Raw genomic sequence first — 25,050 nt, forward strand, 5'->3', positions numbered from 1 at the left:
GATATCCCCTTCCGCTGATGTCCACAGCTTTCGACCTGCTCCAAGGCGCCACCGTCTTCACCAAGTTGGACCTACGGAACGCATACCACCTCATCCGTATCCGACAGGGAGACGAGTGGAAGACTGCCTTTAACACCCCGTCTGGGCACTACGAATACCAGGTGATGCCCTTCGGACTCACCAACGCACCAGCTGTTTTTCAGGCCCTAATCAACGACGTCTTAAGGGACATGATTAACCTATACGTTTTTGTCTACCTCGATGACATCCTTATCTTTTCCAAGACCGTGCAGGAGCACCGCCACCATGTCCGCCAGGTTCTCCAGAGGCTGCTACAGAACAATCTGTTCGCCAAGGCCCAGAAATGCGAATTTCATGTTCCCGAGGTCTCCTTTCTGGGATTTATTGTACGGACAGGCCAACTCCAAATGGACCCTGCCAAGACCCTGGCCGTCCGGGATTGGCCTACTCCCAAGTCCGTTAAGGAGGTTCAGCGGTTCTTAGGATTCGCTAACTTCTACCGCAAGTTCATCAGGAACTTCAGTTCTGTGGCAGCACCCATGTCAGACCTCACCAAAGGGACAGGTGGATCTTATGGCTGGTCTCCTCAGGCAGAAAAGGCGTTCAAAGACCTCAAGGACCGCTTCTGCACGGCACCCATTCTGGTTCTCCCGGACACCTCCCAACCATTCATCGTGGAGGTGGACGCCTCGGACAGTGGTGTCGGCGCGGTGCTCTCTCAACGTTCGGAAGGAAAGCTGCACCCCTGCGCTTACTTCTCCCACCGCCTGAGTCCTGCTGAGTCCCGGTACGATGTGGGGGATCGAGAACTGCTAGCGGTCAAACTGGCCCTTGAGGAGTGGAGGCACTGGCTGGAGGGAGCACAACATCCATTCCTGGTTTGGACTGACCACAAGAACCTGGAGTACCTCCAGCAAGCCAAGAGACTGAACCCTCGACAGGCTAGGTGGGCCCTGTTTTTCAGTCGATTTGACTTCACCCTCTCATACCGCCCCGGCTCCAAGAACACCAAACCTGACGCACTGTCCAGACTGTTCTCTGCCACTAACAGGGAGAATGAAGTCGGGCCTATTATCCCTGTGTCCCGGATTGTGGCCCCTGTCCGCTGGGGTATTGAGGAGGCTGTCCGACGAGCCCAACGCCAGGACCCCGGTCCTGGGACGGGGCCACCAGGCCTCTTGTACGTCCCACATCAAGCCCGGGCCAAGGTTCTCCAGTGGGGTCACTCTTCCCCTCTCACCGCCCACCCGGGAGCTCGGAGGACCCTGGACTTCCTGAAAAGACGCTTCTGGTGGCCTAACATGGAGCAGGAAGTAAGGTCATTTGTCCTGTCCTGTGAGGTTTGCACCAGAACCAAGAACCCACGACAGCGTCCCCAGGGTCTCCTGCATCCTCTGACCATTCCCCGGCGTCCCTGGTCCCACGTGGCAGTCGACTTTATCACGGGTCTCCCTGAGTCACAAGGTAACACGGTCATTTTGGTCTTAGTTGACAGATTCTCCAAGGCCTGCCGCTTCATACCACTGTGCAAACTCCCCTCTGCTCTTGAAACTGCGAAACTTTTGTTTAATCATGTCTTCCGAGTCTTTGGTCTTCCACAGGACATCGTCTCAGACCGAGGGCCCCAGTTCTCCTCCCGAGTGTGGCACGGGTTCTGCAAGGTCATCGGAGCCACTGCCAGCCTCTCCTCTGGGTTTCACCCACAGTCCAATGGTCAGACGGAGAGGCTCAACCAGGACCTGGAAACCACCCTGCGAGGCCTGGCTATGGATAACCCGACATCGTGGAGCACCTGGCTGCCATGGGCGGAGTACGCCCACAACACCCTGCAGTCATCGGCCACCAAGCTGTCGCCATTCCAGTGCCAATTCGGGTTCCAGCCACCTCTGTTCCCGGACCAGGAGGAGGACGCGGGGGTGCCCTCGGTCAACCAATATGTGAGACGGTGTTGCAAGACCTGGAGCAAGGTCAGGAAGACCCTCATACAGACCTCCAGAACCAACCAGACTCAGGCCAACCGCCATAGAAGACCTGCACACGCTTTCCGCCCTGGGCAGCGTGTTTGGCTGTCCACTAAGGACCTTCCACTGCGGGTGGAGAACCGCAAGCTTGCTCCTCGCTACATTGGCCCCTTCAAGGTGGTGCGCAGGGTGAACCCTGTCTCCTACCGGCTCCAGTTGCCCCGGACTCTGAGGATCAACCCCACTTTCCATGTTTCCCTGTTACGGCCCGTACTGACGTCTACGTATGCCCCTGCCCCTAGGAACCCCCCACCACCCCGCATCTTCCAGGGGCAGACTGTGTTCACTGTGAATCGCCTGCTTGACTCCCGCCGGGTCCGCGGCGGGTTGCAATATCTGGTGGACTGGGAGGGCTATGGTCCTGAGGAGCGCTGCTGGGTTCCTGCTCGGGATGTCCTTGATAAAGAACTATGTCGGGACTTCCATTCGGCCCATCCGGATCGCCCTGGGAACGTCAGGAGACGCTCCTAGAGGGGGGGGTCCTGTTAGGACTAGGACTGTTTTGGCCTCTAGAGGCCGCTGTTATTTCCTTTTCATGTCGTGTTCATTTTGGCCTCTAGAGGCCGCCACTGTTCCTGTGTTTTGAGTTTGTGTTAATTGCCTAATTATCTTCACCTGTGTCCTTAATTAGTTTGTCTATTTATACCCCTGAGTTCAGTCCTCTTGTCACGGAGTCTTTGTGCTGTTATGTTTATCTCCAGTTTCCTTTGTACTGTGTTTTTTTGATCTTCTTAGCTTTTGTATTTTTGCACTTTGCTTTTCTTTTGGATTACACTCTTTGGTTTTTTTTGTCTTTTGTTTTGCCCTGTATATAGTGTATATAGTTTAAATAAACCTTTTTGATTCTTTTTCTACTTCCGCCTCACGCCTCTGCATTTGAGTCATCCCCCTGGTGGCCTAGTGGGGGTTTGCTGGATCATCACACCAACGAACCAGGTTCGAATCCCAGCAAAACCCTAACAAAAACAAAAAGCAGATTCCTAAAGCAGAGTAGTTAACCAGAGTCATAAGCATGTCTAGAAACCAAGGTGACCATGATAATGATATTTTGCAAAGCCTCTGTAAAAACGACATCCTTATATACGTGTGCTGATTGTGCTCAAATCGGCACCAGATGTTTCCCATAACGACTAGGTCCCAAGAGCATGCACAACACGCTCTGTGAGCGAGCATGGCTGTGCAAGCTGTGCCAGGCTCAAGTGCATGAAGGCGTGACAATCTAAGTGTTTGCCTGCTGTGTGACCACAACTTTTAGCTTGCCTGTATATTGCCATGCATTGCCACCAAAATACCTAATTTTCATTGATAACCCATCGCAAAGTATCATGAGCTTGGAGTGTGACCGTAGCTTAAGATCCTGTAGTGAAATTCTTTGAAATGTTGAAAATGTGAAAGACCTGAGTTTATTTTATCCTGGATCATCCTTCAGTCATCAAATCCCACACTACAAAATCTTCAGAAAATAAAATGCCACACTCTTTCAGATTATACATACTGAATTCATACATGTCAACCTATACGTAATGTCCATATTTTATACGGATTTGATTCAATAAACGTAGTATACAGGCGTACAAATAAAGTTATACGGATTCTTTAAAAAAAACTTAAATATTTATTTAGAGCTATAATCAATTCCCACGATGATAAGAGCGCATAACATTTACAAACGTACTGTACACCACACAAAGCACAGACAGCCAGTAAAGAGTCTTATGAAATCGCGCATTATCTTGTGGTAGCGAGACTTCGTTCCATTTCTGATCATGCGCACACCACATTGCGAGAATCCTGCTAACCGTGAAGTAACGTTTTGTTTGAAAAGCATATTTCCACCTGAGCGACTTTCACTAGCGACTGAAAAGATTCTGAATGGGCACTCCGGCAAGATCAACACAGACACTTGCTGTGACATGCAGCCTAATGAGGTATTGGTGCGGAGTGCTAAAAAAAAGCTGTCATGGAGTACAATTCAGAACATTAGAGTGACACTTTGTGTTTTTGTCAAACATTGGAGCTTTGTATTCATTCTGAAGGTTTATTGTTATTAATATTGAATAAAAAGTAACTTGGATATATCATTGTTAATTAACATTCAAATTTTAGGTAAATTATTTTAATTTGCATCTTATACGGATTTTATAAGGGAAATATGGATTTTGGAGGTTGGTTATACAGGTTTGATTGACCAAAGGTTGACATGTATGTGAATTCATGGTCAATGATCCTGACTGTTAGAATTTTGCTTTTCAAATAAAATAACATGAAGGATGACTGTTAAGTGCTGATCTCATACTAATAGTTTAATCTCATCTAATTACAGGCTCATCTCCCTGCTTAGCATATTCTCCAAGGTACCTGAATGATGACTCTTTAATCGACACTATCAACACCTTGCACCTCAGTTATATCAATTTCAATATGACTTTCTTAAGGGCAAATCTACAATAACCCAACTTCTAGAGCTTGACCAAGACATATTGGACTCTGTGGCTAATAGCATAGAGGTAGACACTATTTACAGCATTTGGAGGGGGGGAAAAAGCATTTGACAAGGTATCCCACACTCTGTTGTATAAACTCACAGTATGGTATCAGTCGTCCAGTGCTTTCTTGGTTTCGCAGCTATCTTGCTGGCAGACAAAGAGTTGTTCTTGATGGCACTTTCTCTGATTGGCTGCTCTTGACAGCCGGCATACCACAGGGGTCAATTCTTGGCCCACTCATGTTTCTTGTTTATGTAAATGATGTTCCTGATTATATTAATTTTAACTCCACCATAGCCCACTTCATGGATGACTCGAAATTGTATTGTGCTTTGGACCCTCCATGTGCTGTCAGCTTTCTTCAAAAGGATCTCTACAAATGGAGTCTTGACTGGGCAATGGAATTTGTCCATCTATCCATTATCTGTAACCGCTTATCCTGTGCAGGGTCACAAGCAAGCTGGAGCCTATCCCAGGTGACTATGGGTAAGAGGTGGGGTACACCCTGGACAAGTCGTCAGGTCATCGCAGGGTGCAATGGAATTTAATTCATCAAAATGTAAGGCACTGCACATTTTCAAGAAGACGACACCATGTACAAGTACCAGAAGTTACAGTCTAGACAATCAGCAGCTTGAGTGTCTATCTTCCATCAGTGACCTTAATATTACTGTTTCCAGCAATCTGTCTTGGGCAAAGCACATAAGTCATAGTTGCAAAACCCAATACGACCCTTGGCCTTCTTAAAAGGGTATGCTGAGGCTTATCTGACCCCAGCACGAGGAAGCTCCTGTATTGTGCTCTAGTGCATCCAAAACTGGAATATGGCAGCAACCTGTGGTCCCCATTCGCTGTAAAGCACTGTGCATTGCTTGAAGATGTCCGATGAAGGGCATCAAAATTCATAATTGAATCACCTCAGAATATGACCTACACAGAGAGACTAACTAATTTAAACTTGCTCCATTTAAAATACTGCAGAGAGGTCTCAGATTTGCTGCTTTTTTTTAAATCTAGAAATGGTCTTATTGATATTGGAAAATATCTGCAGACTTTTGAATTTCATTATCATACACAGAACTTTGATCCTAATAATGACGACCTTATTTATGAACATAGACAGGATTATTATAGGAAATCATAGTTTTATTAGGTCTGCTGAACTGTGGAACACTTTGCCATCTTTCATTAAATCCCTTAATTCATTATCCATGTTTAAATCTTGCCTGCTTGATATTTATCAACCAAAATGAGCAACTTGTAGTTCCCTGTGTTAGCATCTAATGTTAATGTAATGATACAATGAAAATGTAATGATATTTTTATTCATATTTTCCTCATTATATAGTTAATTCATTAAAATCACTCAAATTTTAGTATCTGGTTTTAAATAGGTAGTTTTCCTTTATGTCTATTTATTTGGCTCTTTCCCCCTTTTCTCTTTTTGTCATCTAGTGCTTATATTGTACCATGTACCATAGTAGAAGACCTGGGTTAGATATGTATGCACGTAATTTAGGAGAGGATAACTCAACTGTTATAGGCTACTTTGAACCCAAGCAACAATTTGGTATGTGTACCAAAATTGCTATCTGTGGCGAACAGACCGAAAATTACAAATCCAAGATGGCTGTCGGTAGCCATGTTGAAAATATTCATTTTTGAACCACTCACCACAGAAGTATGTACAATACTTAATTGTATGGGTTTTGGGGTATGGGGAATCCATTAGTGACCTCATTTTCATGATTGAAGGAAAAGGGAACAAGATATGGTCAAGGGCAAGGTAAAAAAAAAAAAAAGCACCAAAAATTGGTCAAAATTGCAGTTTCACAGAAAACATGAGAAAAACAGAATAGCCCGACCTCAAACATGAAATCATGGAATTGGGAGACCTATGCACATAATTTAGAATATAAGAAACCAAGCATTTGATTGATGTATAGAAATTGTATTTTCAATCATACTATTATGATCAATGGAATGTTAACTTAAAGTGAAAAATACCAAACAAAACTTGTTACTTTAGTAGGCAGCAATATCTTGAGAGCTTAAATGCTTAACAGCCAACAGTACAACTTTTAACATCACATTATTACTGTTTATGTGTCACATAAACCAGGGTCAGGAACATGAAGGGTAACACAATAATAATACCGTAATACCGGTGGCCATCTTGGATTGGTAATTGTCAGGCTGTTTGCCCCGGATAGTGATTTTGGCACACATCCCAAGTTATTCCTTGGGGTCAAATTAGCCTATAACATTTGAGTTATGTGCATACATGTCTAAGCCAGGTCCTATGCTAATGTGTCGGACTTAATTTTTTTTAAATATAGCTTATATTTATTCATCAACATGTACATATACATTGATTTGTGTCAGCACATTTTTTTAATGTCTGCTGTTATTATGGTGTATTGTGATGCAATCTTTGTATTACCATGTTTTAGCATGCCAGGGTTAGGTGGCAATTGGGATGCAAGTCCTGCTCCTTTCCCCTGCCACATTTTGTTTGTTCATAATTGGTAACTTTTTTTTTTTCAAGACTGTGGCAAACTCAATAAACTAAACTGATGTTCATCTGACTTTCACTCCTGCTGTCAAGACAATCTGCACTCCTCCAACCAAAAGAATATACCCCATTAAGTGAGTAAATTGGAGGGTTAAGATTGCATTTTACACAGCTTTACTACAGACACTTTTTTTTGTTGTTGTTCTGTGGTTACTAAGAAGGTGGCTTATTGGTGGAAGCAACAATATGGGAATACATTTATAGACTGGCATCAGCATAACTGGATATTTGTGAAACCATTGCACTGTCAAATGAAGACAAACAGGGGTTCAAAACAGTGATCAAAATCATGGGAAAGAAATTGCTCTAATTGATAGTGATTGGAAAGGTTGAAAAGATGAAGAGAAAGCACTGCTGTAGCCTATTTTAATCATCAGTGGATGATAAATGCTGCTGTTATGCTGGATACCTGATATTAAATTCATGGGTCTTTGCCAAAATGAGGTTACATTAACTAATGTATGTTTTCCCCCTTAGATGTGCATCTGTCCTCTGACGATTAACACCATAGCAGGCAGAGCATTAACTTCACCTGATCTGTACTGGAGACTGTCTAAAAGTGTCTGTAGTGTATGGAACATGACAACACCAGAGAAGACACATGTGCTTAAAGTGCTTATTCTCCTTTTTAGCCATTTTACTGTCTCAAGCCAGTTAATCTGCCACAGACCCCAGTATCATGACTGGCACCCCGAACCAAGGAACATCACCCTGAGATTGTCTCTCATGGAGAACACCTGCAAGAATGTGAATGAATGCTGGACTGGTACTTTGGAAAGCATTCAAGAGCATTGGACAGATCAGTCGTATGCATTTCATCAGTTATGCCCTGTGGAGGTTCAGTTGGAAGATGCACTATTTGTCTTCACTGACTTGATACTAGAGCAGTATGGAATAAATCTAATCAATGTGTCAAAAGAAGAATTTGACCGTTGCTTTACAGAGCATGTACAGAACAAACATGTTTTTGCCAGCAGCATGAATGGTAGCATGCAGGTGGCCTCAAAGTGGCTTTCCCCTGGCGTTCGTTATTTTGCCGCCACTCATAAAGGCAGTAGCCATTTATGTCAGCTCGGCCTCCGCTTTGGTGTGCTAATCAAAGAGCAACACTGTCAGAGCTCTCCGCATCTCCACCTGTGTTCAGGAAAAGGTGTTTGTAGGGTGAAAATTGGACAGCTTGCATATGGCTGTCAGTGCCACAAGCCCTACTCTGAACCTTACTGTGAAGCTTTGGACATGTGTTCTGAAGGTCCATGCTTAAATGGTGCAACCTGCATAAGTAATCACTCTGCTGATTCAAATCATGCTTCTTACCAGTGCTTGTGCCCATCAGATTTTACAGGTGAGTGCATCATTTGCCATATCTTTTCATACTATACATCTCATTCTTCAGCAAATAAGCATTACAAATTTATTTATTACATTATCACTAGGGGTCTAACAACACACAAATTTCAAATTCTGAATTTGATACAATATGCTAGTGTCTCAATATGATACGGTTTTCTTGCAGCAAAAATCAGCATTGCCCTAATGCACAGATTTCCATTTGTAATTGATTTAAAAACTTGAAAATTATAAAAGTACAATTATTGAAATTTCTCACAAAAATGTACAATGTATGTGTATAAACACATTGCTCAAAACAATAGTTTAAAGATGGTGTCAAACATGAGCAAATTACTTTTTATACTCCATGTTATTACATTTGCTGCTACTCGTTGTTGTTATTATTACTACTACATTTGATACAGTAAAGTTGATGGGCAAGGTTGTCATACTGTGGGAAAACATCAAACTGGAGCATCTGTAATAGTTTATTATGTTTCTGTAAGCAACATTTAAAGATGTGTTGTCTAGATAAGTCATATTTAAATAAAACTTTCTAAACTGAAGGATCCCTTTGTGGAATTAAAATTAATCTCTCATATGTGAAGTGAAGGCTCCATGATTTCACCCATCTTGAATGTTTTCTTGTTTCTTTACAAATCGCTATTAATTATTTATCTGTGATCATTACTAGTTCAGTTTAGCTCAGTGCAATTGCTACTTGATAATATGATTCTCCCATTGGATAATTATTTGAAAAATTATTTTTTTTTTGTGATAAGTACCTGAAAGCATGTTTAATTACTTGTTGCTTTGTTTTCCTCCCCTAGCATTCAGAGTTAAATGTTTTCTCTCTGTGTGCAGTGATCAATAAAATCTGTCCTCAAACACAGTATAAACATAGGGCTCTCGGTGAGCACTTCAAATGACATTTCAGTGTATTTTTAAACATTAAGATTGATCACCTGTAGTATGATTGCAAGTGGCTTGACTTGTTATATTGATATCTACTTGAATTATTACACTGAATGCTTACAAATTGTTAGGAACTAAGTATTCAGGTGGGATTTTCATTTTGTACTGGAGTGGAATGGTTTCTACTAAAGTCTTGATTGAAATGGTTTGTCAATTGCAAGTGTAAAGTAAAATACGAGTTACAGTAGAAATGACTTGTCTTCATTACCTCAAGCATAAATCACAGAGGAGTTTTGAAATAATATACCTTTTTAATACACCCTTTTGGGGGGTTACCATTATGAATTCTACTACCATACGCCCAGAAATTGTACTTTTCTCACTGAAACATAAAATGATTCTTCTCAGATCATCTACAGTACTCCACATATCCTTTTTCTCTCTCTCTCTCGCGCGCACACAATCTTTTTTTTTTAAACACATAAAATATTAACTGATAGCTGTATTAACTGCTCTGAAATTTATGGCCAAACCAATTGTATCAGGCATTGATACAATTGGTTGTGTGTCCATCAGGGTCATCAAACTCCTTTTGGTGTGAATGCTTCATTGGATATAGGGGCAAGGAGGAAAAAAAATTGTCACGCATTTAGTTACATTGGAGTGAAATAGATTTCTTCACCTGATCAAGAAAGCTAGAATTAAGTCAATTCCCTTTATTTTAAATTCTCTAAAGATTGTTAATTTTCATTGTTATTGCTCAACCTCCTTTAACTCATTATATTTTGATAATGAGGCATATATGAATGGTTGGTAATTTTCTGGCTCTTACAGTGAAATACAATGCAAATGCAGTTATGCACATCTGCCTCTGACTGAAGCTTCTTTGATTTTTTTTTCTCCTCATAAATGTGCTTTGGCAAATCAATATTTATATTAATAAACCTTTCCCCTTTTTCCTTCTAACTAAATCTTTAATCTGATAGTCTATAAAATATTTCTCATGAGAGCTGAGTTTAAGAGAATAGTGAAAGAGTGAGGACTCCATTATAAGAGAAAGGACAGCGAGCACAGGACATTGGGATGACCCTTTATATTTATTTATTTATTCGTTTATTTATTTATTTTAATTGATCTGATGGTCACATTTTGGTTGACTTTAGATGGGGTGTTTTTTTTTTTTTTAATAAATCTGTCCTGATAGTCATGTCAATGTATCATCCTTGTTACACTGCTTGTTAAATCGTAGCTTAAGCATTACAGCCCATTGGTTTATGTGCAAGAGTAACAGTTTTGTTTTTTTAAAGACCAGAATACATACTAAAATAAGTGGCTAAAATGATATTGCAAAACGTTGTTTTCCAGTGAAAAGGAATTTGATCATTTCCATGTTGTCAGACACTTATAAGAACATTTATCAGCCTGTCAGTTTTGAAAACAAGTGGTTTAGTTTGACATGGATGTTTTGCCCCATAGAAATACATTGTTTTGGGAAAATCAGGCCCAGGTTAAAAAAAATCCCACAGCTTTCCTTTAAGTTGTGCTAAAATAGTAACAGCGCAATCTATAACTAATAGTGCAAAGGTTCTTTTAAATATCCTTTATTTTAAATATTTCTCAGTTAAAAGAACCATTGTTTGCACAAGTTGCTACTGATGGTACTGTTACTATTTTTGCACATTTGTTTTTTTTCCAAAGTCCATTCTAATGAAATCCTTTTTTGTTTTCAATTGCATTATGTAATATAACTAAAAATTCTAAATTGTAATTGAGAATTGTTCATAAACTTACTTTTTTTATAGATATTTTTTACAAGTTTACCCAGCTCTAATTTAGGTGTATTTTATTTGCAGTATAAAGTCCCTTAAAGTATGCAGGTGTTTATTGTACTGATTGGAGACCAAGTGGTTCACTATTTTGTTTGGCATGTGTAACATAGTGTGCTCCCCCTTTAAAAAAAAAAAATAATATGGAAATTATGAACTCTTTTTCTTTTACAAAGAAACATATTTACATTGGCTGTCGATGTACACCTTAATGTGTTTTGTGGATGACTAGCCATTGATGTTGAAGTGTTCCTTTTATAGTGTGGGCCACTGAATATTTTTTAAATAGCCTGTGTTGCTGCACTGAACTGAGTCCATGACCTGATTTGAATTTTGAATATGTCCCAGAAAGTACAGAGAAATAAATAATAATTACTGATATAAATATCCCAGACAGTTTATGAGACAAAGCTGTATCACCCCTTGAGGACAGTAATGAATAATAAAATCCCATTTGGGATACTGAGCATCTCACCCACAAAGGTGTGTCAACAGTTTCTTGCTCCCCTGGGCGTCCCAGATAATAATGTTATGATCGACTCTGGGGTTCAAAATCCAGGTGGCCATACACAGTGATTAATTATTCCATATGCAGGGGCAATTTGTCCAACTAAGCAGCATTTTCTAAGGCTATAGTTGTATCTCAGCCCTTTGCAGCTGTATTCTCAGGCAAAGGTGAATCTGTTTCAGCTCCAGAACTCAGCCAACATATCGCAGTTCTGTAGGTGGTCTAGTTGTTTGCAGTGATTCAAAAGTAACAATTCATTAGTTCTTGAAACTTATTTCCAAATAACAACAATGCAGATGTTGAGTTCCTAAGGTGTTAACACTACAATTACTACTATTAAAACAATGTGTCCATTTAGAGACTACTGTATGTGAAATTCCCAGGAGAATAGCAGCTTCTGAAATACTAAAACCAGCCTTTCTGGTACCAACATACATGGCATGATTAAAGTCACAGAGCCCACTTTTTTTTTTCTTTGTTCTGATGGTGGTTGTGAACATTAACTGAAGTTCTTGACCTATATCACCGTTTATTTATTTATTTATTTATTTATTTATTTAGTGTGCATTGTGCAAATTCTATATGATTGGATGATTTAGAGAACTACACGAGTGTACAGATGTGCCTAATGAAGTGTATTTTTTTTGGTCACCTGCTATTTCCCATGAGGACAGGTTGACACATGCTTTCTCTAAGACACTTTAAACCAGCCAATAACAGCCTTTTTAATTGCTCCTCATGTTGCGTCAGGGCAAATTAAGTAACATACTTGGAACACACCCTCTTTTGCATATATAAGTTCATAGGCACTCATGCTTGACGGGAGGAGAGAGAGTATGCTACACTGTCATCTTGGACCTCATATCTTCTGTTGATAGAAAGTTCAGGAACAGAAAGTTCAATGGCTCTAATAAAGATAATCACTCACTTACTTCTTCCAGCTTGTCCCATTTACAGTGCTCAGCGTAAATGAGTACACCCCCTTTGAAAAGTAACATTTTAAACAATATCTCACTGAACACAAACAATTTCCAAAAATGTTGACAAGACAAAGTTTAATATAACATCTGTTTAACTTATAACGTGAAAGTAAGGTTAATAATAGAACTTAGATTACACATTTTTCAGTTTTACTCAAATTAGGGTGGTGCAAAAATGAGTACACCCCACAACAAAAACTACTACATCTAGTACTTTGTATGGCCTCCATGATTTTTAATGACAGCACCAAGTCTTCTAGGCATGGAATGAACAAGTTGGTGACATTTTGCAACATCAATCTTTTTCCATTCTTCAACAATGACCTCTTTTAGTGACTGGATGCTAGATGGAGAGTGATGCTCAACTTGTCTCTTCAGAATTCCCCATAGGTGTTCGATTGGGTTCAGCTCAGGAGACATACTTAGCCACCAAATCACTTTCACCCTCTTCTTCAGAAATCCAACAGTGGCCTTAGATGTGTGTTTAGGATCATTGTCATGTTGGAAAAGTGCATGACGATCAAGGGCATGGAGTGATGGTAGCATCTTCTCTTTCAGTATAGAGCAATACATCTGTGAATTCATGATGTTATCAATGAAATGCAGTGCCCCGACACCAGCAGCACTCATGCAGCCCCACATAAGGACACTGCCGCCAGCATGTTTCACTGTAGGCACCATGCATTTTTCTTTGTATTCCTCACCTTTGCGACGCCATACAGTTTTGAAGCCATCAGTTCCAAAAACATTTATCTTGGTCTCATCACTCCAGAGTATAGAGTCCCAGTAGTCTTCATCTTTGTCAGCATGGGCCCTGGCAAACTCTAGGCAGGCTTTTTTGTGCCTGGGCTTTAGGAGAGGCTTCTTTCGTGGACGGCATCCATGCATGCCATTCCTCTGCAGTGTACGCTGTATTGTGTCACAGGAAATGGTCACCCCAGTTTGGCTTTCTACTTCTTTAGATAACTGCAGTGAACTTGCATGCCGATTTCTTCAACCCTTCTCATCAGAAGATGCTCCTGTCGAGGTGTTAACTTCCGTGGACGACCTGGACGTCTCTGTGAGATGGTTGCAGTTCCATCTTTAAGTTTTTGTACCACTTTTGCGACAGTATTCTGACTGATAAGTAAAGCTTTGCTGATCTTGTAGTCTTCACCTTTGTGGTGTAAAGAAATTATTTTCTTTCACAGGTCTTGTCATTTCTCTTCCATGTGGTGCCATTGCTGACAGCATGAAATGGGAAGGGGCTTTCTTTAAGTAACACCCTTTTATCATCAACTGTCTGCTGGACACCTGTGTAATAACTAATTAGACTCACCTGTGATTGTATTCTTGTTAAATTAGACATTTGTAGTCTACAATTTAGCTTTGCTCCAGAAACTTTCAGTGGGGTGTACTCATTTTTACACCACCCTAATTTGAGTAAAACTGAAAAATGTGTAATCTACGTTATATTATTAACCTTTACTTTCACGTTATAAGTTAAACAGATGTTATATTAAACTTTGTCTTGGCAACATTTTGGAAATTGTTTGTGTTCATTGAGATATTGTTTAAAATGTTACTTTTCAAAGGGGGTGTACTCATTTACGCTGAGCACTGTATGTGTGTGGGGTAGCTGCCATGTGGATCCTATTGATCCACATGCCCTATTAATTGGAGCATAATTTTACACCAGATGCCCTTCCTGTTGCAACCCTACCATTTTGGGGCTTGGGGAAACAACCATTCACACCTATGGACAATTTAAAGTAGCCAGTTAACCCAACCTGCATGTCTTTGGACAGACACAGGGAAAACATGCAAACTCCACACAGAAAGGCCCCCACCGGCCACTGGGTGTGAACCCAGAACCCTCTTTCTGCGAGGGGACTGTGCTGACCACTGCACCACCATGCCACCCAGGTCTAATTTAAAAAAAAAAGGTATTAAGTGTTTGTAGGTAAGACCCTGAATGGGCATAAATTAGGAATATTTCATTGTACAACTATAAATGCATCTATTCTCTAATCTCATTATGTTCATGAGTCAGTTTACCATAATTCCATATGGAGGAAAAAAAGCCCACACAGCTTCTTTACTGTAATAGTAAAGATGAAATCATAAAAGTTTATGTACACTAAGAACATATATACTGAGGACATCATTCATCTTCATCTCTCATCCCTCCATCAGCTTTTTTTTTCAACATTTTCATTATGTCTCCACGCTGGGTGGTGCATTTTGAATATTGTACTACATCATTCAATGAAAGCCCAGTCACCACTGGATGCATTTCTGAAATGTTTTTAGGCACTTGGCAAATATGCTTTCATTTAGTCAGTGGTTCAATCATATATGCACATAAAATGTAAGTCTCTGCACCTTGTTGCATTTGTGCTGCACTCTGTTTAGTCCATAAAGATGCATTTAAACTTGGACTGCGACCACTATCTCATCTCATTATCTCTAGCCGCTTTATCCTGTTCTACAGGGTCGCAGGCAAGCTGGAGCCTATCCCAGCTGACTACGGGCGAAAGGTGGGGTACACCCTGGACAAGTCGCCAGGTCATCACAGGGCTGACAAATAGACACAGACAACCATTCACACCTACAGTCAATTTAGAGTCACCAGTTAACCTAACCTGCATGTCTTTGGACTGTGGGGGAAACCGGAGCACCCAGAGGAAACCCACGCGGACACGGGGAGAACATGCAAACTCTGCACAGAAAGGCCCTCACCGGCCACGGGGCTCGAACCCGGACCTTCTTGCTGTTAGGCGACAGCGCTAACCACTACACCACCGTACCGCCCCCTGCAACCACTAATTTAAAAAAAAAAGTTGCCAAAAAATTTCATCATTTAGTTGGCACTAAGGTACTGCTGAACATGGTTTCAAAAGAATGATTAGTCTGAAGGTTTGTATGAAAGTTTTCTGACTTGACTCCTGTCATGAAGCATGTGCATTATGCAGTATTGGGTGCATAAAGTGCATCATGTACTGTTTATATGCTGTTTTTTAAATTAATGGTATGCCTCCAGTCATCAAGTCTTCATCCTGCTTTTGGTTCCCATCAAAGTTGATTTTACGGATTCCAAACATTGAAAACTAATTCAATTCCAAAACTTCAGAGTCAGTTCCACACACTAAAAATGATTCAGCTTTCTGAAACACTGTAAACAAAATTAATACATCATTCAAGCATTCCAGTTAGTGAGCCAATCAGCAGATATTTATTTTGCATTTATTTCAAAATTTTCTGTGTGAACAAATTAGGGCTCAAAATGCAGGCAAGACATACTGTATAGTTAAAAAAAAAAACAAAGGGCAGAAGCAGTCAAAAACATGTACAGAATAGTGTGTGTGTTGATGTAAACACTTGATAATCCATACAGCATGAGGACATTATCTGAGAACTGTCAGTAATAGTGATGGTGACCCATTACTCGAAGCCTAGTTAAAAGTTCTGTAGTAGTATTAATTGACTGCACTGCTACAAATTGGTCCAGTTAATTGGTTAATAAAAATAATTTACTCATTATTCATTACAGCCCTAATTAAAACCCCATTTCTCATTTTCTGTATGCTGTGAGCTTTAACTGATTAATATATGATGTCAGGATTGTACAGTGTGTTTGTCATTAGGCTACAGGGTATGTAATAGATTTCATAATAAACAAAAATATGCTGTGTACTGTTGTGGTCAGAAGTCTACATGCACGGACATAAATGTCATCATGGACATGAATTTCATGGCAATATTTGTCTTTGACTGATTTCTTATAACTGTTCTTTTTCTGTGGCAGAATTATTGTATGTAACACATCTTTAATACAGCCCTGTGATGACCTGGCAACTTGTCCAGGGTGTACCCCGCCTTTCGTCCGTAGTCAGCTGGGATAGGCTCCAGCTTGCCTGCGACCCTGTAGAACAGGATAAAGCGGCTAGAGATAATGAGATGAGATGAGATGAGATGAGATGAGACATCTTTCATAGAAAAAAAAAGTTTTCTGCACAGGTTTTCATTTATGTGAAAATAGACATGAAATCAATACATGGTCAAAATTGTGCATACAGTGCACCTAATATTTCATGACATATAATAAAGATATTTAGGTTTTGTGATGAATGCATGGTGATCTCCAAGAAAGAGCAAAAGCCCACATGCAACATCAACTGCAAAGGAGAAAAAATCAAAGAAGTAACTAAATTTAAATATATCGGCTTCATGGTAACATCAGATGCAAAATGCAGTACTGAGATTAAAAGACGCATAGCAATGCCGAAAGATACCTTTGGTAAAATGAGCTCCATACTCAAAAACAGAAACATCACAACAGACACGAAACTAAGGACACTAAAATCATATGTATGGTCAGTCCTATATGGTTGCGAATGCTGGACAATTACGAATGACTTAAAGAAGAAGTTGGAGGCAACAGAGATGTGGTTCCTCAGACGAATGCTGAGAATCTCATTTCATCTCATTATCTCTAGCCGCTTTATCCTGTTCTACAGGGTCGCAGGCAAGCTGGAGCCTATCCCAGCTGACTACGGGCGAAAGGCGGGGTACACCCTGGACAAGTCGCCAGGTCATCACAGGGCTGACACATAGACACAGACAACCATTCACACTCACATTCACACCTACGGTCAATTTAGAGTCACCAGTTAACCTAACCTGCATGTCTTTGGACTGTGGGGGAAACCGGAGCACCCGGAGCAAACCCACGTGGACACAGGGAGAACATGCAAACTCCACACAGAAAGGCCCTCGCCGGCCACGGGGCTCGAACCCAGGACCTTCTTGCTGTGAGGCAACAGCGCTAACCACTACACCACCGTGCCGCCCGAATGCTGAGAATATCTCGGAAAAAGAGAAAGACAAATGAAGAAGTGCTACAGTTGGCAGGAACAAAACGTTCACTTATTAAGACAATCAGAAAACGACAACTGGATTTCTTTGGCCACATCAACAGAAAAGACGGCCTAGAAAAACTTGTGTTAAGTGGTAAAATTGAAGGAAAGCAAGGAAGAGGAAGACAGAGAATGACATACCGGTATACAAATAGCCTTAACACCTTTGCCACCAACAGTTCACTGATCCACCTTACTGGAAACAGAACTGGCTGACAGACCATGATCGTCGATGCCTGTGCCAGGCCTGACACATGAAGAAGAAGAAGATGAATTTGTGGTTACATCATGGTTTTTCAGGTTTATTAAAATGTATTAAATTTGACACATAATAAAAGATGTGTTAAATAAGCCCTCTGATTGTATCAACCGCCAACCCTTATAGAGTCAAGGTCTCATTCCAATTTATATCTGTATTATAGCATGAAATCATGGCTCTCCTGTAGCAGTCAAATCATTGATGAATGCAAAACTGCTAATTAATCAGTAACCTTTTTATATTGCGTTTTCAGCTTCTAACAAGAGTGAAATTTATGGGTCTGAGCTTCTTACTAGCCACTTGAGAACAGGATTTGAGTTATAAACCATATGAAGTAGCTAAAAGAATGTTCAAGGTGTTGCTATATGTCACTGTCAACAATAAATTGATATTGATTTGAATTACCATTATCTATCAGTTGTATTTGGCAGCTTGAAAATGCATTGTATGACTACATTTGAACAGTTTTATTATGAATAATGTGAGCTAGCAGGGAAAATGGCAAATATTCTCATTGGTTTTAGTCTCTCATTGGGTAAGCCCATGTTACTGTTTGATAAGCAACATTACGGTATTCCAACATGTGGTCCTCTTTATTCATGATGGTTTGTGCTTCAGGATAGCCAAAAAATGTGTAGGAAGTGAATGCATGGACCATGAATTTTACATGAGATTGCTACATGAGCTCACAGTTTGCCAGCTTTTTTACACCTGGAAGAGCATTCATACTTGTACGTCAATTAACATTTAAGCATTAATAGGAAATGAGAATGTTTTGCCAGCTCAGTACCTTTTTTCTTTGATTAGTTTGTTACTGCCTCCCTGTGCCCCTATACAGCTGTGTTCATGTTACTGCCAAATTGGAAACGAAGCACCTTGATTTTTTGCAATGGATTAATAAATAAAATGAATTTTAATGGGACAGTATATGGGCAAAGTGCCAAGGTAATGTCTGTGTGTGGGGAAACACTGCCACAGTCAAGGTTGCAATATCCACTCAGCATGTCTGCTTACAACCTAGAAATGCTCAACATGCACACAAACTGTAAGACCACTGTTTACTTCTTGTGTTCTTTCAAAGATTCAAAGATTTTTTTATTGTATAGTCACTATATATCCAGGACATATAGGGGAATTGAAATGCCGTTTCTCTCTCACCTTACTTGTAGAAACAGATCTCATCTCATCTCATTATCTCTAGCCACTTTATCCTTCTACAGGGTCGCAGGCAAGCTGGAGCCTATCCCAGCTGACTATGGGCGAAAGGCGGGGTACACCCTGGACAAGTCGCCAGGTCATCACAGGGCTGACACACAGACACAGACAACCATTCACACCTACGGTCAATTTAGAGTCACCAGTTAACCTAACCTGCATGTCTTTGGACTGTGGGGGAAACCGGAGCACCCAGAGGAAACCCACGCGGACACGGGGAGAACATGCAAACTCTGCACAGAAAGGCCCTCGCCGGCCATGGGGCTCGAACCCAGACCTTCTTGCTGTGAGGCAACAGCGCTAACCACTACACCACCGTGCCGCCCGTAGAAACAGATAAAGATTACAAATATATATATATATATATATATATATATATATATATATATATAAAGAAAAACTATATATAAATATTTATAAATATAGATAAAAAATACACTCTAAAATCAATGTACAAAATAGCAGTAGTGCAAATACAGTACAATATCTAACGGAGAAGGTGCTTAGAAGAGCAGCTTATGAGGTGTATATGAACAGTAGTGCAAATGAGCAATAGCAGCAGATACATCAGTTGTGCAAATGTTTGTAGTGTGATGTGCAAATGGGTATGAGAGAGTTTCTTGTGTGAATGAATGTGTTACAGACCAGGGCTAGGGGGTAGGTAGTGGACAGAGTTCAGCATCCTGACAGCCTGGTGGATGAAGCTGTTCAGCAGTCTTGTGGAGCGGCCTGGAGGCTCCGGTACCTTTTCCCTGAGGGCAGGAGGTTGAAGAGTGAGTGTGAAGGGTGGGAGGTGCTGATGGCTCTGCAGGTGAGACGGGAGTGATAGATGTCTGTAAGGGAGGGCTGAGGGGTACCAATGATCTTGCTGGCCATGTTCACTATGCACTGCAGAGTCTTCCAGCAGGAGGCACTGGAGCCTCTGTACCACGCAGTGATGCAGCCAGTGAGGACACTCTCAGTGGTGCCCTTGTAGAATGAGTACATGATGGGGGGGGTGGGACTCGTGCACTCCTCAGGTTGTGGAGGAAGTAGAGGTGAGTTTGAGCCTTCTTGGCCAGCAATGCGGTGTTGTTGGACCAGGAGAGGTCCTCAGTGATGTGCACCCCTAGGAATTTGGTGCTGCTCACCCTCTCCACTGCAGCGCCATCAATGGCCAGAGGGGGATGCTGTGAGTGACCTCTCCTGAAGTCGACTACAATCTCTTTGGTCTTCTCCACATTCAGGAAGAGTTTGTTGTCTTTACTCCACTGGACCAGTTGGCTCACCTCATTCTTGTAGTTGGCTTCATCATTGTTAGTGATGAGGCCTGCCACAGTCGTGTCATCCACAAACTTGATGATGTGGTTGGTGCTGTAGATTGGTACACAGTCATGGGTCAGCAGGGTGAAGAGCAGCGGGCTGAGCACACACCCTTGTGGGGCTCCTGTGCTCAGCATGATGGTCCTGGAGGTGTTACTGCCAACCCAAACGTTCTGTGGCCTCCCTGTAAGAAAGTCCAGCACCCAGTTACAAAGAGAGGTGTTGCGTCCCAAATGTCCGAGTTTTTGTATTAGCTGCTGGGGAATGATTGTGTTGAATGCCGAACTGTAATCCAAGAACAGCATTCACACATAGGTGTTCTTTGAGTCCAGGTGAGTGAGGGCTGGGTGGAGAGCAGTGGAGATAGCATCCTCTATGGACCTGTTTGACCTATATGCAAACTGGAATGGGTCATGAGAGGGAGGGAGAATGGACTTAATGTTCTGCATGACCAGTCGCTCAAAGCACTTCATGATGATGGAAGTCAGTGCTATGGGCTGATAGTCATTATAGCTGGATGGGAGGGGCTTCTTTGGCACTGGTATGATGGTTGTAGCTTTGAAACATATGGGGACAACAGCTTGGTTCAGGGAGATGTTAAAGATGTCCGTGAGGACATCCTTGAGCTCCATGGCACAGTCCTTCAAAACATGACCAGGTATGTTGTCTGGTCCAGCTGCCTTACGTGGGTTGATCCTGGAGAGGGTCCTCTCCACATTGGCTGGAGCCAGACATACAGCCTGTTTATCCAGGGGAGGGGTGGTCTTCTGTGCTGGTGTGTTGTTTTGTGTTTCAAAGTGTCCAAAGAAGTCATTTAGGCAGTTTAGCAATGCGATGTCACTCTCACAGGCCCATGGTGGGGGTTTGTAGTTTGTGAGGGTTTGAATGCCACGCCAGAGAGACACTGTGCATCTCTGGTGTTGCTGAAGTGTCCAGATATTTTATTGCTGTACTGACGTTTTGCCTCCCTGATGCCGCGGGACAGGTTGGCTCTGGCTGTTGTTAGACCTGCGGTGTCACTGGCCCTAAAGGCTGTGTTCCGAGCCTGCAGGAGCCTGTGAACCTCTCCTGTCAGCCAAGGCTTCTGGTTAGCATGAACAGTGATTGTTTTGCAGTAACATCATCAGTGCATTTGGCGATGTATACTGTGACGGCCTCAGTGTATTCCTCTAAGTCTATGTGGTCATTGTAAGTGGCTGCTTCTTTGAAAATATCCCAGTGTGTAGTGCTAAAACAGTCTTTCAAAGCATAGGAGGCCTCCTCTGCCCACACACATACCTCCTTTTGTGTTGGTCTGATGGCTCTCACTCTGGGTCTATATGCAGGTCTCAGCATGATGGTGATGTGATCAGAGAGACCCAGGTGGGGGAGGCCTTGTAAGCTCCTTTGTGAGTTGTGTACACCAAGTCCAGTAAGTTGTCACCTCTTGTTGGAAAGTCCGCGTTGATGTAATTTGGGCAGTAAAACCTTTAAATCTGCATGATTGAATCACCTGCTGTGATGAATCCATTTGGGTGCACTGTCTGTTGTTCACTGATGGCCTGGTAGAGTTCATTGAGTGCCTCGCTCCTAACGTTGGTGTTAGCGGTGGGAAGGATGTAAAAGCGACAAGCAGAATCAATGTAAACTCCATAGAAGGGTCGGCACTTGATGATGATAAACTCTGCCAGTAGAGAACAGTGTTTGTGCACAACAGTAGCATTCCGGCACCAAGCATCGCTGATGTAAAAACACACTCCCCCGCCGCAAGTCTTGCCTCCTTCCATAAAGGCTCGGCCAGCGCAGTAGCATGTTAGTCCAGCTAGCTGGATAGCAGAGTCTGGGATGTTATTATTCAGCCAGGATTCCATAAAGATGAAAAAAACAGCAATCCCTCACATCACATAGCGCAGATCTCACGAGTTCTATGTGATCTATTTTGTTGTCTAGTGAGCGTACATTGGCCAGAATGAGGGATGGTATCGCGGGTCTGTGCAGGCAAGTGGCTAGACTAGCCTGGATACCTCCGTGCTTGCCACACTTCCGTTTCCTCTCACACGGCTTCCGGCACCTCCTTTCTAGGTGAGACACAGCAGGTGAGTCCAGTGATGTAGGAATCCGGTGGAGAAGACCCAGGCCTCGAAGTTCCTCAATGACTTTCTGGTCCAAGACGAGATGTTTGGTCATATTTCCTATACCTAGAAGGCAGTGGCGACAATATCTTGTGACCAACATTGTCAGTGCACTACTTGCACATGTACAGAGACATAAAGCACATAGTCATACACTAGAACACGCACTTTTAGACACTAAACACGGAGAGAGAGGGGCCGCTACGTCCGTACGCACCACCATCTTGTATCCATAACTTCTTATAAAGTTTTTGTGTGGGAATATTGAATTAAAACGTGTAAATTCATTTTAATGAATACAGGAAAGTGCTATACAAAAGTATGTTTTGGATTAAAACATTTATTTATTGCCCCAACTTCTGCCCTTAAACCTTCATTGCAAATGTGTTTTAAGTGGGCAGCACAGTGTTGCACTGGTTAGTACTGTCATCTCACAGTAAGCAGTTTCCGAGTTCAAACCTGCTGGTTGACTGGGGCCTTTCTGTGTGGAGTTTGTGTGTTCTCCTCATACCTGCATGCATTTCCTCTGGGTGCTCTTGTTTCCTTCCACATTTCAACAAAATAGACTTCATGCTAAAACTATAATGAATTTCCTGGTTACACCATTGTACTTTGTGACTACGTATATAGGACACAGTTATAGAAGCAAGTTATTGATAATCATATTGTGTTATCACCCAAATGAGGATGGGTTCCCTTTTGAGTTTGGTTCTTCTCAAGCTTTCTTCCTCATATTGTCTGAGGGAGTAGGGTTCTTGTTTATTTATTTATTAGGGTGGCACAGTGGTGTAGTAGTTAACAGTCTTCCAAAGCACTGGTATTCTCTCCTGATTGAAGTTGAGGTTGTAAAGGTATTGCAGGACAGGAGACAGCTGGTTGGCACAGGTCCTCATGATCCTGGGGTTGATACTATCAGGTCCTGCAGCCTTTCACTGGTGGAGTCTCTCCAGTTGTCTTCTAACCTGGCCTGTAGTCACAGTCATGCAGGGGAGGGTGCTGGTATCTTCAGTGGAGGAGGACAAGGAGGAAGGGTCCTGCACAGGAGAGCTCACCACAGGGAGGGAGCAGGAGGGGTGGAAGCATTTGGGGCAGTGGGGGTGTGTGGGGGTCTGGATGTGTGGAGGAAACGACAGAGGGCTGTAAGCTAAACCTGTTGAAGAAACACTTTGGCTCATTTGCTCTCTCCTGGCTGTCTGATTGCTGTTATGTAGAACTGGTGAATAGTTATGTAGAACTGGGTGAAAATGGTGGTCACAATCTAGGTTAGCCAAAACTAGCACCTCAATGCAAAGCAGGAAACTGCAAGGTACATAAAGGCCCAGCAACAGTGATGGATCTGAACTGATGAGAAAGTAGACACCTATTCACAAACACACAGACTCGCATGATGCCAGGTTCACAGACAGCTGGTGAGGGTGGGAGAGGTACTTTAAGGATGCAGCAATCAGCATTTAGTGAGCAGCTAAGGAACAGAGTGAAAAAAAATCACTAAAATGCATTATCTGACAGATTAATGGGGAAAAAAACAAACAAACAGAAAAGCCAGAACACTTTTTGTCAATATGTCTAATACAGTTAAAATGTTGAGCTTAATTGTTTGAGTCCCAAATTTAGAAAGTAATCTGGAAGAGTAAAGAAAAGGTGAAAGAAGAGGATGACAAAAATGAAAACAAAATGAAAAGAAAGTGTTAGCTAGAAACCTGAAATTACATCTCAAAACTGAATGTGATTTGTCTGTTTTTTAATTTATTTTCCCAAGGACTTTAAGGTCATTAATGCAAGCTTTTGCTTCAAGCTATGTTGTGCCCTGGTAGCAGAAAGCTGTCTGTGCCAATTCCATGTTAGGATGAGGACACCATATTTAAAGGACCCCAGGCTGTTGGGTTTTCTATAAATTGTGCCCATTTTTTTTTTAATCTTGACTGGTATTGCAACCTTTTTAGAATATTTCTTAATATAGTTTCTTGTACATGCAATGAATCGAGCTAAAAATGTGTGGTCCATTTGGTGCAAATCTATTGACCAAAAAAGATTTCAGTGCAGAAGAGGCAGATGGTTCTTAACCTGCACAAGCCAGGTAATAAATATTATGTATTACTGGTCAGTGAAATGACTAACAGAAAAAAATTCACTTTTTTATTATTATTATGGAGCAACTAAATATTAAAAATGGGGATTGCATTCTTTACTTATGGATTTTGTACACTTGGTCACTCACACTGTTAATGCTCTTCTAGTGCTCATTTATCCAAGATTAATTCTCCTCAGGGCAAATAACCACATAAATCCTTTCAACAAAATATCTATACTTCAGCTTTTCTATCTGCCTGATCTCCACCAGGTGCATTTTTGGCAGTGCATTGGGCGACACCTTAAAGGGCTCACCTTCACTTCTGTTCCTTCCTGGTCCCAGTGGTGTTAACAGTTCCTTGACTTTGCTCTAGCTGTCATGCCATTAATCATTGTGAAGTTAGTAGCTGCCCTCACACATAATAATGAGACCCCAGTTGTGGGACGTGTCCATTCCATCCAAAATCCTTTTTTTTTTTTTGATTGTACACTTTCTCCTGTGCATTTACTTTACTAGGATTAATCAAAACAAGG

The 25,050-nt window shown here is 41.7% G+C and overlaps 1 protein-coding gene across 1 annotated transcript in view; it reads left to right on the top strand.

Moving 5' to 3' along the window:
* Positions 1-7,682: 7,682 nt before the first annotated feature.
* The window catches only part of eys (eyes shut homolog), an 877,903-nt gene continuing 860,535 nt past the window's right edge, over positions 7,683-25,050 (top strand). Inside the window, 3 exon segments of the mRNA XM_060915649.1 lie at positions 7,683-8,449; positions 9,848-9,924; positions 23,388-23,398. Of these exon segments, the coding sequence (XP_060771632.1) occupies positions 7,683-8,449; positions 9,848-9,924; positions 23,388-23,398 (855 nt within the window).

The sequence above is a fragment of the Neoarius graeffei genome, chromosome 3 (assembly GCF_027579695.1).
Source record: "Neoarius graeffei isolate fNeoGra1 chromosome 3, fNeoGra1.pri, whole genome shotgun sequence".
NCBI lineage: Eukaryota > Metazoa > Chordata > Actinopteri > Siluriformes > Ariidae > Neoarius > Neoarius graeffei.